General features: G+C 39.8%; 1 protein-coding gene across 4 annotated transcripts in view; it reads right to left on the bottom strand.

Annotated features, from left to right (window-relative positions):
- LOC126203980 (uncharacterized) overlaps window positions 1–15,279 on the bottom strand; it is a 93,788-nt gene that overhangs the window by 7,657 nt on the left and 70,852 nt on the right. For all 4 annotated transcript variants that reach the window (XM_049938401.1, XM_049938402.1, XM_049938400.1 and 1 more), the window contains exon 4: window positions 14,145–14,243. In XM_049938401.1, coding sequence (XP_049794358.1) covers window positions 14,145–14,243 — 99 coding nt within the window. The remainder of the gene's footprint in view (window positions 1–14,144; window positions 14,244–15,279) is intronic.

Genomic DNA, 15,279 nt, shown 5'->3' with positions numbered 1-15,279 from the left:
AAATAACCAGAGCCACTTCCTCATCCTCTCAAACCCAGAACCTCCCACAGAAGAACCACAAAAGTGCCCCACTTGTGACAGGATACTTTCCGGGACTGGATCAGACTCTGAATGTGGCTCTCCAGCAGGGATACGACTTCCTCAAATCCTGCCCTGAAATGAGATCCATCCTTCATGAAATCCTCCCCACTCCACCAAGAGTTTCTTTCCGCCGTCCACCTAATCTTCGTAACCTCTTAGTTCATCCCTATGAAATCCCCAAACCACCTTCACTACCCTCTGGCTCCTACCCTTGTAACCGCTCCCAGTGTAAAACCTGTCCCATGCACCCTCTCACCACCACCTACTTCAGTCCTGTAACCCGGAAGGTGTACACGATCAAAGGCAGAGCCACGTGTGAAAGCACCCACGTGATTTACCAACTGACCTGCCTACACTGTGACGCATTCTATGTGGGAATGATCAGCAACAAACTGTCCATTTGCATTAATGGACACAGGCAGACAGTGTTTGTTGGTAATGAGGATCACCCTGTGGCTAAACATGCCTTGGTGCACAGCCAGCACATCTTGGCACAGTGTTACACCGTCCGGGTTATCTGGATACTTCCCACTAACACCAACCTATCCGAACTCCGGAGATGGGAACTTGCTCTTCAATATATCCTCTCTTCCCATTATCCACCAGGCCTCAATCTCCGCTAATTTCAAGTTGCCGCCACTCGTATCTCACCTGTCATTCAACGTCATCTTTGCCTCTGCACTTCCGCCTCGACTGACATCTCTGCCCAAACTCTTTGACTCTGTATATGTCTGCTTGTGTCTGTATATGTGTGGATGGATATGTGTGTGTGTGCGTGAGTGTATACCCGTCCTTTTTTCCCCCCTAAGGTAAGTCTTTCCGCTTCCGGGATTGGATTGACTCCTCACCCTCTCCCTTAAAACCCACATCCTTTCGTCTTTCCCTCTCCTTCCCTCTTTCCTGACGAAGCAACCGCTGGTTGCGAAAGCAGAATTTTGTGTGTATGTATGTATGTTTGTGTTTGTTTGTGTGTCTATCGACGTGCCAGCGCTTTCGTTTGGTAAGTCACATCATCTTTGTTTTTAGATATATTTTTCCCACGTGGAATGTTTCCCTCTATTATATTCATATCAAATACCTACTTTGTTTCTTACATGTTTATTTGACAGATATATTTGTTTAAAATTATTTGTAACATGTCATCCAGCAATTAGAGTACAAATCGTGTTACTGACTGAACTGGCTATACAATTTACCAATATTAATGAAAATTAAACGGATAGTTAATTTTGAGGCAAATTATGAAGGTCACTTTCTTTTATTCTTGGTTAAAACAATGGTGTAATCTTTATTGCAAAAAAAATTTCTGCAACAGTCATAATTTTTTATTGCTTTACTAACAAATAAAACTGCGGCTGGCTGTAGTAATTGCTTCAATGGTCAAAATGAAACCATACATAAAGTCCAGGAACACTTTCAATTATTTATTGCACAAGAACCGAACGTTGTACAGGTATCATACATATGTCATTTTGAAGCGAAACCCTGGGGTTGTGTCCTACGCGAGTGACAGAATCGAGCGACTTCTGGATATGTGACACTCCAGCGACAAGCAGCAACTTCCGTCAAAAACCTCGGGTGTCCTGCATGTGAGCAACCGTGTCATGCTACGAGATGGCTACTTAGAGTCAACCAGCTGTTTCTATAAAACAGCGTCCTTAACCTGTAGAATACTGTAGCTGGAGAGTAAGGCTACAGAATTAGGTTTACTTAAGAAAATTAAGCGAAAAGGAATGCTGTGCATGAAATTTACAAAGGGAGGAATCACCACGGAGAATTTCATAAGTATCATCAACTGTGAAGATCACCAGACAAGTTCTTTGAATACACGTGAATGAGCAGAGGAGCATTCGACTATCTCATCAATAAATTAAATACGAATGTTTTTTTACATGATCAAGAACTTTTAACAGCCAATAAATTTGGAGGAATGACTATTACATGACTAACTATGCTAAATACAAACAAACACACAGATTGATACTAACGAACAATAGGTAGCTGTGGTGTAGGGGTAGCGTGCAAAGTTCATAATTGTGAATGAGGAAAAGGTCCTCAGTTCAATTCCCGGCCATTCTCATATTATTACTAACTCAGTTACGATTCTGCATACTAAGTTTTATGTACACTGTTTACACTGTATCGCTAAGTATATTTTTAAGGTCTTGCCAAAGAACTTGATCTTCACACTTATCCCAGTATATCACACACATTTAATTCCTAATAAATTACAATGAACAATGAAATTTTAAAGATATTTGATGTTGTGAACGTAATTCATCAGCAGTCAGTGTTAACGCAAAGTGTTTCAAATACTCTAAATAGTCTATAAAAGTAAAGCTTGCAAAATTTTTGAAAAGAAAGTCAAACGTTTTGTATAATGATTTGTCTAAAAGTATGAAATAAAAAATATTAGGGAAACATTTGGTGCACCTCATTTTCTGTTCACGATTTTGAGTACCATTCAAAGGCACGTAGAAAGTTTCTCTGATCTACTTATTTCTTTTACACAAATCATTTCATAAAATATTTGACTGATTTCTTCCATTTTTGAATTTCAAGTATTATTCAGAAAGCATGATCTTACTGACTCCACGTTTGCCTACCTAACATACTGGATTCGAAGGAAGCCTTTTTGACATTTAAATACCGCACCAATGTATCTTTTTATGTGCGAAATAGCTAGGTCTTGAACAGATGACATTTTTGACACTTCATTTACAGCAGCTTTTCGTGAAATATTTCAATTTTTCCTCAGCTTGTTAATTAAGTTTTCATTTATTACCCTAATTACTTTCAAGTAGTCAAATATTTTCATGCCAAACTAGATCTCATGCTGGTCACTTTGATAACCCATTTACCTGTTTCTCTCCCTTTGTTTGGCTATGAAAATTTGCACAAAACCTCACGGTGTAAGTTATAGGGAGTCTTGTTTTCACTCTGCCCACGCGTTTACAAAAACGTATTGAGTGTTACTCATATGATAAAATAGTCCTTTCTGTGTGCTGTCATTTCCAAAATTCTTCGTTTCAATATCTTGAACCTTTTATGAGATACAACGATTTTTACGACCACTCGATTGCCGAAGTGCTGGGAAGGTTCAGACACACCGCGAGCGACCTGTCCGCGGATATAACAACCAATATCTCCAGAATGAAGAGAGATATCATTCTGGTTTCAACTTTAAATACAATTTAAATATATTGGTTACATTTCAAGTGCAATAATGTTTGTCCTTAAATGAACTATATGGAAAGTCTACACATTATGATTTCACCTCTGCAAATTCTGAAAAATTTTGTGCAGCCATGTACTCAATTTCGTGCAGCACAGTAACTTGACGAATAACAAAAATAAATTTTGACCTTTATCATTTAAGGATATCAAGCTATAGGTTGCGTAAGAAGCAAATTTTTTCGCCGAATAGTTTTCTTAAAATAGGATGTTAAGTAATTTATAGCTGCCGTTGCGTCCACTCCACTGCTTTGCCAAGACGACACGTGGCTGTCGCTCTGTGTCACACGTGCTGCAGCGACAAGATTCAAACACGTTTGAGTTCAAATGTCGCCAGTTGCAGCTGGAGACAGGCAGCGACACAGATGTCGCTCACGTATGACACTTCCATAACTTCACCTACGGTTGCGTTTTGTCGCCTGAAGCTGTCGCACGCTATCGCTCGCTTCTGTCGCTCATGTAGGACACGTACTGCCACAGCGTAGTTTGGTAATTTGCCGATAGTCAGGGCCAATCACCAACATGGCAAGTTCAGGTGTGGAGCGAGCTTTTTGTGTGTTGGAGTTCGACAAAAACAAGTGTGCTACAGCTGTTCAACAGATGTTTAGAACCAAGTACAGTAAAGTTACGTTGTGCAAGACGCGACAGTTGGCTGCGACTGCGATGCTGCCCCCTCCTCTTTTCCCACCCTGGCAGACGGCGACACGGCCGCAACACGACTGGAGTCGTCGCTGTTTCCCAAGCTGCGGTCGGATTCAAATACATAAGAAAAATAAGAATTCCGATTTTCTTGCTGTAAAAAATACTGTATGTTAATGCAACAAAGTTACATCGGCTCCCAGAGTTAGTTTTTCAATACAGATTCCCCTTTCACTTTAAAAAATTGAAAAGTATCTCTTCCGGTTTTGCGTGTTTTTTTCGCTGTATATTACTTCTCTATCAATTGTGAGGAAAGTAAAAGGCACAAAAAATTGATGTTTGCGTATCTTACAGTTTCTCATCACAGCTTGATAATGAGGTGTCTATTTTTCCGATATTCATCACAGTTATTCCGATACTTAATTTACAAGTAACCTACTGCATAAAATTTGAATTGTGTACAGTGAAAAATGTGGTCGCTGGCTACTTTACGTATGGTTCACGTTAGGTCATACATCGTTGCCGATGAAAAGAAGCTGACATATCGAAATTATTTTTAAAGTTGAGATCAGAATGATATCGATCTCCGTTTCCAAGATTTGGGCTCATATATCTCCGGGAGCATCGCGACTAGCCGCCAGTTCTGTCGACGCGCAACGAGAATCGTGTGGTCATCACACGATAGAGAATGCATTTGTTTTGTTTCGCTGACACATTTGGACCTAATGAAACCATTTTATGTCATATATTTCTCCGGTATGAGTTACTAATATTTCTCCATATGCTCTTGACAATTTCATTTAAAATGCCACGAAATGTAGGTTTCTTAAAGCCAAGTGATCAAGCAGAACCCATTTTCTTGGTTTTGCTGAGGCATCTGAACCTGTTCCAAGCTTTCTTTCTCGTTTATTTCTCTGATACGAGTCCCGAATATTCCTCCATCTGTTTTTGCACATTTCACCTAAAATTCCAATGAAAGATAAGTTTATTAACAATAAGCGCACGATAGCGTCATTGCATTGTTTCAAGTTCTTGACAACAAGATAGGGTTACACCTTAAACATGTCTAGAATTTTCATTCTGAACGTCTACAGTATTGTTGTTGTTGTGGTCTTCAGTCCTGAGACTGGTTTGATGCAGCTCTCCATGCTACTCTATCCTGTGCAAGCTTCTTCATCTCCCAGTACCTACTGCAACCTACATCCTTCTGAATCTGCTTAGTGTATTCATCTCTTGGTCTCCCCCTACGATTTTTACCCTCCACGCTGTCCTCCAATACTAAATTGGTGATCCCTTGATGCCTCAGAACATGTCCTACCAGCCGATCCCTTCTTCTGGTCAAGTTGTGCCACAAACTTCTCTTCTCCCCAATCCTATTCAATACTTCCTCATTAGTTATGTGATCTACCCATCTAATCTTCAGCATTCTTCTGTAGCACCACATTTCGAAAGCTTCTATTCTCTTCTTGTCCAAACTATTTATCGTCCATGTTTCACTTCCATACATGGCTACACTCCATACAAATACTTTCAGAAATGACTTCCTGACACTTAAATCTATACTCGATGTTAACAAATTTCTCTTCTTCAGAAACGCTTTCCTTGCCATTGCCAGTCTACATTTTATATCCTCTCTACTTCGACCATCATCAGTTATTTTGCTCCCCAAATAGCAATACTCCTTTACTACTTTAAGTGTCTCATTTCCTAATCTAATGCCCTCAACATCACCCGACTTAATTCGACTACATTCCATTATCCTCGTTTTGCTTTTGTTGATGTTCATCTTATATCCTCCCTTCAAGACACCATCCATTCCGTTCAACTGCTCTTCCAAGTCCTTTGCTGTCTCTGACAGAATTACAATGTCATCGGCGAACCTCAAAGTTTTTATTTCTTCTCCATGGATTTTAACACCTACTCCGAATTTTTGTTTTGTTTCCTTTACTGCTTGCTCAATATACAGACTGAATAACATCGGGGAGAGGCTACAACCCTGTCTTACTCCCTTCCGAACCACTGCTTCCCTTTCATGTCCCTCGACTCTTATAACTGCCATCTGGTTTCTGTACAAATTGTAAATAGCCTTTCGCTCCCTGTATTTTACCCCTGCCACCTTTAGAATTTGAAAAAGAGTATTCCAGTCAACATTGTCAAAAGCTTTCTCTAAGTCTACAAATGCTAGAAACGTAGGTTTGCCTTTCCTTAATCTTTCTTCTAGGATAAGTCGTAAGGACAGTATTGCCTCACGTGTTCCAGTATTTCTACGGAATCCAAACTGATCTTCCCCGAGGTCAGCTTCTACTAGTTTTTCCATTCGTCTGTAAAGAATACGTGTTAGTATTTTGCAGCTGTGACTTATTAAACTGATAGTTCGATAATTTTCACATCTGTCAACACCTGCTTTCTTTGGGATTGGAATTATTATATTCTTCTTGAAGTCTGAGGGTATTTCGCGTGTTTCATACATTTTGCTCACCAGATGGTAGAGTTTTGTCAGGACTGGCTCTCCCAAGGCCATCAGTAGTTCCAATGGAATGTTGTCTACTCCGGGGGCCTTGTTTTGGCTCAGGTCTTTCAGTGCTCTGTCAAACTCTTCACGCAGTATCGTATCTCCCATTTCATCTTCATCTACATCCTCTTCCATTTCCATAATATTGTCCTCAAATACATCGCCCTTGTATAGACCCTATATATACTCCTTCCACCTTTCTGTTTACCCTTCTTTGCTTAGAACTGGGTTTACATCTGAGCTCTTGATGTTCATACAAGTGGTTCTCTTATCTCCAAAGGTCTCTTTAATTTTCCTGTAGGCAGTATCTATCTTACCCCTAGTGAGATAAGCCTCTACATCCTTACATTTGTCCTCTAGCCATCCCTGCTTAGCCATTTTGCACTTCCTGTCGATCTCATTTTTGAGACGTTTGTATTCCTTTTTGCCTGCTTCATTTACTGCATTTTTATATTTTCTCCTTTCATCAATTAAATTCAGTATTTCTTCTGTTACCCAAGGATTTCTACTAGTCCTCGTCTTTTTACCTACTTGATCCTCTGCTGCCTTCACTACTTCATCCCTCAAAGCTACCCATTCTTCTTCTACTGTATTTCTTTCCCCCATTCCTGTCAATTGTTCCCTTATGCTCTCCCTGAAATTCTGTACAACCTCTGGTTTAGTCAGTTTATCCAGGTCCCATCTCCTTAAATTCCCACCTTTTTGCAGTTTCTTCAGTTTTAATCTACAGGTCATAACCAATAGATTGTGGTCAGAGTCCACATCTGCCCCTGGAAATGTGTTACAATTTAAAACCTGGTTCCTAAATCTCTGTCTTACCATTATATAATCTATCTGATACCTTTTAGTATCTCCAGGGTTCTTCCATGTATACAACCTTCTATCATGATTCTTAAACCAAGTGTTAGCTATGATTAAGTTGTGCTCTGTGCAAAATTCTACCAGACGGCTTCCTCTTTCATTTCTTAGCCCCAATCCATATTCACCTACTACGTTTCCTTCTCTCCCTTTTCCTACACTCGAATTCCAGTCACCCATGACTATTAAATTTTCGTCTCCCTTCACTATCTGAATAATTTATTTTATTTCATCATACATTTCTTCAATTTCTTCGTCGTCTGCAGAGCTAGTTGGCATATAAACTTGTACTACTGTAGTAGGTGTGGGCTTCGTATCTATCTTGGCCACAATAATGCGTTCACTATGCTGTTTGTAGTAGCTTACCCGCATTCCTATTTTCCTGTTCATTATTAAACCTACTCCTGCATTACCCCTATTTGACTTTGTGTTTATAACCCTGTATTCACCTGACCAGAAGTCTTGTTTCTCCTGCCACCGAACTTCACTAATTCCCACTATATCTAATTTTAACCTATCCATTTCCCTTTTTAAATTTTCTACCTACCTGCCCGATTAAGGGATCTGACATTCCACGCTCCGATCCGTAGAACGCCAGTTTCCTTTCTCCTGATAACGACATCCTCTTGAGTAGTCCCCGCCCGGAGATCCGAATGGGGGACTATTTTACCTCCGGAATATTTTACCCAAGAGGACGCCATCATCATTTAATCGTACAGTAAAGCTGCATGCCCTCGGGAAAAATTACGGCCGTAGTATACACTGGCAGAAATGTGGAAGAAATAATGTCCGTGCTTGTTCACAAAATTTCCCCAAATTATACTTTTCAGTTTCTCCCATTCAGAAACTTTTGGAACAAGCTAAGGCAACTTTCATAGCCGACTGACTCTTTATTCGGATCCAAATGAACTTCCATATTCTTATATTCTGACAGCATACATCGTTATGGATGACATGAACATTTAATCTTGCCAAGCTGCACTCAAAAGATGACTCCAGGATTTACAAAAGACGAATTTCAATTGTGAACTGTGTCAGACCAGAAGGGCCTTGTAAAACAGTAGTGCACTTTTGGCACAAGTTTTTTGAGCACCATCTTCTACCAATGAATTGAAATGAATGTGACAAATTACTTATTGCAGCATACTGTTTGCGCAATCTGTTGAGAAACGCCTTCCTCAAAACCGAACATCTATTGATTACAGAAAGCTGTACAACAATCTGGTGGTGGTTTTTCACAACTAGAAGGTATCATCAAGGCACCAATCTACCGTTTACTTTCAAAGTGAAGGTATTGTAAAATGTAACTTTCTCGTTGTACTTTACATTGTTCATTTTATAATGAACTTGCCGTTTTCAATTTTTATCGTCACAAAAAAGAGTAATGTGAAAATTGACCTTCAAGTTCATTTTCATCATTCTAATTCTACATCTGCATGGATTATACTGATTTTCATAACAGGCCTGAAAAATTTGCATTAATGGGAAAATATTATATATTTCACTCACCTGCCAGTTTCAACTGTGCACCAATTTCTTCCCAAATTCTGTCTCTGAACATAGTGTCTCTATATTTAGGGTTCTTCAAATCGTAAAGGCAAGGATGTTGCGAGACCAGCTCACAGAGCATCACATCCTGTGAGTGGCTCATTTCAGTTTTCCTTGACTGGCTCGACATCTTTCTGGCAGCCGTACGTCTTTGTGTCGTCCGACTTCCGTCGCAACACTGCTCACTGGTGCAGTGCTGCGACAGCTGCCGCAACAGTCGCACGTTGCATCCCAAACTCGAACTGCGCATGCGCCAGCAGGCAACTTCTGACGTCACGTAGCGACCCGTCGCAGTCGCTAGTGTGCGTCGCGCCTTGGACAACGTACCTTAAGAAGCCACCAACAAGGAATGCCATTTACCACTGGCACAACAAATTCATTACGATGGGTTGCTTGAAGAGAAGCGGACATCCCAGTGTGAGTGAAGTGAATGTGGAGAGCGTAAGAGAGAAATTCATGAGGCCAAAGAAATTGGTGTATCATGCATCCTGTGCACTCGAAATGGCTCCAATGACAGTGTGGAAAGTCCTGTGACAGAATCTGTATATGAAACCACTCAAATTGGAGCTGGTGCAGAAGCTCAATGACAACAACAAAGACAAGCGTTTTGAGTTTTGTTCGCAATTTCAACAATTGAATGTGGATGGGGATGGCATTGTTGATCACTTGATTTTTAGCGGCGAAGCCACTTTTCACACTAATGGGAAAGTGAACAGGCATAATTGTCGAATATGGGGTACAAAGCATCCACATAAATGCATTGAATTTGAGCGTGATTCCCCAAAGGTAAATGTTTTTTATGCCTTGTCACGTCGAAAACTGTACGGGCCTGCCTCAAATGCAATCGGACTCTCCGTTCATCTTTCAGCAGGATGGGGCTCCACCCCATTTTCATCATGAAGTTCTTGGGTACCTGAACACGGAGCTGCCGCATCGATGGATTGGCCATGCTACAGAAGGGGACAGCTATTTCATGAAATGGCCTGCCCGATCACCGGATCTCGCTCCGTGTGACTTTCTTCTGTGGGGACAGATTAAAGATCTGGTGTATGTACCGCCTCTACGATGTGATGTAGCAGAGCTCCGGGAGAGAATACAGGAAGCGACTGCCACAGTCGACGATGTCATGCTGGGACAGGTATGCCAAGAATTCGATTACCATATTGACGTCTACCTGATCACTCACGGTTTGTATATCAAATATTTGTAAAAAAAACTTTCAGGGTTTCTCTTCAAAATGCAATATGTATAACATCTGTACAATGTTTAGTTGTTGTGCAATAAATAACTGAAAGTGTTCCTGGACTTTATGTACACCTTGCATAATTATGAACGTTTTGAGACAGGAAAAACATAAATAACGTACAACAATTTCGTAAGCAATGGAATATTTCCCCTGTTCCTTGTCTGTCAATGAAGTTTTGCCTTATCCAAAAACCACTTAAAAGATTATGACACATGAAACAAAGGAGCATGGAGTCATTGGGTGCCGTGTCCAACAACAGTAATGCCTCATTTTTAATAAATTTGTTATAGTTAGTATCACTGCCAATATAACAGGGTTCAGGTTTTATTTATTTGCATTACCCATTCAGATCTTGATTCAGCAACTGCTTATCTGGCGACGACCATTTCTACTGTCAAAGACACAATCTGTGTGTTCCCTAATTCCCCTTGATATTGAAAGTTTGCTCCCATCTACAAACACATATGAAGGAAAGCATTAAAATAAACTTCGAAATGATATCCTACAACTGTGCTCATATGGATGGCTTATTGTTAAAGCAGGGCACCAAGATTCCTGAGATCTTCACCCTGTCCCTTTATAAACGCCCAAAAAATTATTTCATTCCCACATGATGCTCAGAATTTGACTTAATGTTAGAGCATTTATATTTACCTCTTGTCTAGCTTCTACATGCTCGCAAAGTGTGTCTAGGTGAAAAGTACATGTACCATCATGCAACACAATGATTGAGAAGTGATTGTGATTCACAGCTCACTTAAGGTATTTACTAGATATGTAAAAATGGAAAAAATAATTATGTACAACAAAAACGTTGTGGTGAGGGTACTTATAAATAGGAAAATAAAAGGAAGATAATGTACAACAGCACTGAAAACACACAAACATGGAATTATATGGTTAACTGATGTAGACTGTTCAAACTGCACTCCTCAACTAAACAAGTGTTTCAACATATTACCTTCTCCTTCAAGACAAATAACGAATTCCAAGCAGAAGCAATGTGCTGTCTTCAATTATTAGGTAAATGGTGAAGGAAGGTGGTGGTCTCAAGTCGTGCGACAATTTGGCGCGAGAGAATGTGCGGAGATGATATTAATTCCACGTGGCTCAACAGCATGGTGCAAGTCTCTTAATTACATGCAACTTCAGTGACCAGCACATTCCTAACCTACCCCAGTAATCTTACATTCTAACGCGGAATATAAACCAAGTAGCATTCCTCACAATCTTCACATTGTTGTAAGTACACTAAGTTATAGTAAAACTGAGTCTGTGGTACAACTGGGATTCAATCCTGCGACAGAGGTTACATTATTGACTTTAAACAGATAAAGAAAGAGCCTTTTAAAAGGGAAAGACAGATCACTGATAAATAGAGCAGTGGAGGTTATCATCTATGAACAATGAAACTGAATGTTAACATGTGCTTGGGTTGATCCATGCAACAAAGACTGAGCTTGCTGTACAACTGAGCTGAAATAATGTTATACAAATGGTGACAATCTCAAAGTAACAGAAAATACGAGCGGAATGCATACATCAACCACAGATGCCAAATTTGAGTGAGAGAAGAGTGGAATTTTAGTTTGATGTGTTAAACACACTCAAAGGCAAAACCACAGAAACAAGAGTCCCCACCCCAGACAAAATAAGGGATAAGGGAACATTCAGATGCTCTGAAGCGAAGCACCAATTGCTGAACTTTTGTACCTCTTCTCTGTGCCGTAAGACATACCAGTGACCAGCATAGAAAGTTATGACTTTTGTTAGAATTATTATTTTGTTTTGTTTTGACTAGGAAACCATTTTCTATGATTTATTCCATAAAGGATCTTTCACTCTGCAGTGGAATATGCATCGTTATAAAATTTTGACGCAGATTAAAACTGTGTGCCAGACTGAGACTCGAACCTGGGACCTCACCCTTAGTGGGCAATGCCCTTACTGACTGAGTTAGCCAGGTATGAATAACAAACAATCCTCAGAACTTCACTTCTCATGAGCGTGGGTCATGAATTGTGCCCAGATTGTTCATTATGTAGGAGATTTGCCGAGAAACAGATGGTTCTGGATTTCAGTCCTGGCCTGGCATCCAGTTTTAATCTGCCAGTACGTTCCTCCCCGATTTTCTTGTACATGATCCTGCCATAAACAAAAGGCAGTGTACTCAGACACCTCAGAAGCTTAGAGAAGCCATTATGAAGAGAAGACCACACAAGAATCTTAAACTAATCCAAATTCACTCTTCACAACACAAATTTGCACACTTCTTTGGTAACAAACTGTATGAGTAATAAAAAGGGCTGGTCTGTGGTCTTCCAGCCATCATAGAGCCTAGACTTGCAACCTCTGACGTCTACCAATGTGTGGAGGCTTTGAGGACAATGATCTGATCATACACACAGCATTGAAATGGTCCCATCACACAGACTATGATTTTGTAACATCGAACAAAATATAGTTATTACTACTTGTAATGGCTGTTTTGTTTACAGCATCTGTAGTTCAGACTGCAAATTTTTAAGTACCACAGTAGGCAACACTCGCAAGTTGTTAGTGATGGAAGTAAGAGTTGTGTAGCCCGCTCCAGTAAGTTTGTGTATTAAAACAGATGGTAGATTGCAGACGTGTTTGTTTTCAAAAGTGGTTTATTCCTGTAATGCCTACATTAACTAGAAGACTGTGTAAAAACTCACTGAATATGTTTTGTTGTACTTGTAGTTGTTTCATACTGAAAACACATTAGGCCAATAATAAAATGAATGCTGAAGGATATTCCACAAAGCAAAGAATGAAACTGTCTACCCTAATATGCCATCTGCCATTAGATCAGTCTCTCATAGAGAGGCTTTAACAATACCAACACCTACATTAGAATGGGGAGATTTGTACTCCAAGGATGTAGTAACGACAATGATTCAACTGAGGATGTGTCTTGTAACTTCACTCTTGCTTACCAACCTGGAAACTCTAAGGAACCCCACTAAAACCAGCAACATGAACTTTATGACTTACTTAGTTCTCTTTAAGCAACAAGTTGAACTTCTTGATTCAGTTTTTAATATAGAGCAGTTCAAATCATAAAAAGTTTTTATTTCTAGTTCCACTTACCAGTTCTGGTCTATAAAACCATCATCAACACAGAGCATGGAGCCAATGTGAAGAACTGACCAGTGCCTATCATGAAGTGCACTCACCTGGAGCCTTCATCTGAAATGGTCTTCTAGACTGAAACTGGTAACCAAAACTAAAAAGAATCAAAACGTCTCACATTCAGAATAGACCAAGAAAAAGTTTTAATCATCACCTTGAAAAAATAAATTTATGTCATTAATTATTTGTTTATTTGCAGTCCCCACATTACAGTACCATGGTACTCCACGAGATGAGCCAAAACAAAACAGTGTGGCTCATACAACTAAGGCAGTGAGGTGCGGGAATTTTAATTTGAACCAGGATTGCAGGCATGCATCTGGAAACAAACAAAATACTAATTATGTAACTTTATTTTTTCAAGGTGATAATCAGAACTTTTTGACTACTGCTCACTGATGGACTTATTTTCCTTTGGACAGCAATTACCATCACAATTCCTTCTGCAGTACCCTCAATTCAAATTAGAAAGTACAATTTAGTATAAGGATTATTTGATGATGATGGTTTTAGGGTACTTTCTAGAACAAACAGAGCTGGGATGATGCACATACATATAGAAAACGAACACTGAAATGATTATTTCTTCCAGCTCATGTGTGCCTTGTGATTCAAAACAGTTTCTCTTTCCTGTGGTTCATTTTCCTTTTCTCTTGATAAAAGTAATGCTTAAAAGTTATGATAACTACACCTACAAAATCTGCTTCTTAACTTAGGTGTATATTCGTCCTGATTCATTAGTTGTTATTTGAAAAACCGGTCTGTAGATTCCTTACTTCTGCTTCTAATAGTGATGATATTCCTCAATAAAATCACACTCACTGTCATTTGGAAACTACTACGAAGCAAGGAAGATAGTGTTCTCTTTACCTCCACATTCCATGACATTTGCCAAGTCCAATTCCTCCACTTCCCTTCGGGTTTCAATCTTCTTTCTGAGTTTCTTGCACTTCTCTATAGTTGGTCGCCCTGAAAATATTAATTGGACTATGACAATATTTGGAGTGTAAAAGTATCTGCTGAGTCTTGAATGAAGATCTCTATTATTAGTTTACAAATATGTGCTGTTCCAATGATGAATGGTAGTGTGACTTCTGAAATTTTCCCGGCGTATTTCTTCTGATGAATGGTAGTGTTAGTTGTGTTATAATAATGCTTGTCACTGAAGTGAATGGAAAAGCTGGCCACATTGCTCACATAGATGTGCTTTATGGCTACTTGAGCGTATTATTTAACTGCAAATCACTAAAAATATATTGAAAAATACAAAAAATTGTTCATATATAGAATGTATAAGAGGGTCTGCAGGAGGAGGTGGAAGGTATCAATGATCGAATGATAAAAGCCAGAGTACGAGTGAAAGGAAAAAGCATTGAAATCATCCAAGCATATGCCCAACAGGTGGGGTGTACAAAAAAGGAGAAGGAGGAATTTGAAGATGACATGCAAAAGCAGCTAAATGGAGGTAATCAGATTATAATAGGGGACCTCAATGCACAGGTTGGCACAGACAGGAAAGGATTCGAGGAGATAATGGGACCAGAGGGCTGGGGGAACCGAAATAGAGAGGGAAAATTGTTGCTGGAATTCTGCAAGAGGAATGGGCTGGCGATCGCAAATTCCTGGTACAAGAAGAGAAGTAGCCACAAAATAACTTGGTACAGTGGAGACTGGTCCCAAACTTCAGTAGTAGACTATGTACTAGTAGATAGGCAGATGATGAGCAGCCTCACAGATGTTAAGGTCATTCCATCTGAGGCCTTAGACAGTGACCATCGGCTGTTGGTAGCCACCCTGAGAGAGAAAAAAGATAGGAGGGCAACAGATATACAGGAGAAAAGGTTGAAGACATGGATGCTGAAAGAGGATGAACGGAGGACCCAGTACCAGACACTGATCAGGAAGAAGCTGCCAAAGGAAGATCAGAGAACAGTGGAAGAAGAATGGGGAGATTTTAAGAGGGCTCTAGTTGAGGCAGCTGAGACTGTGTGCGGAAGAACTAGCA

Source organism: Schistocerca nitens, chromosome 9 (genome assembly GCF_023898315.1).
Source record: "Schistocerca nitens isolate TAMUIC-IGC-003100 chromosome 9, iqSchNite1.1, whole genome shotgun sequence".
Lineage (NCBI taxonomy): Eukaryota > Metazoa > Arthropoda > Insecta > Orthoptera > Acrididae > Schistocerca > Schistocerca nitens.
This window is presented reverse-complemented; position numbering and strand designations above follow the sequence as displayed.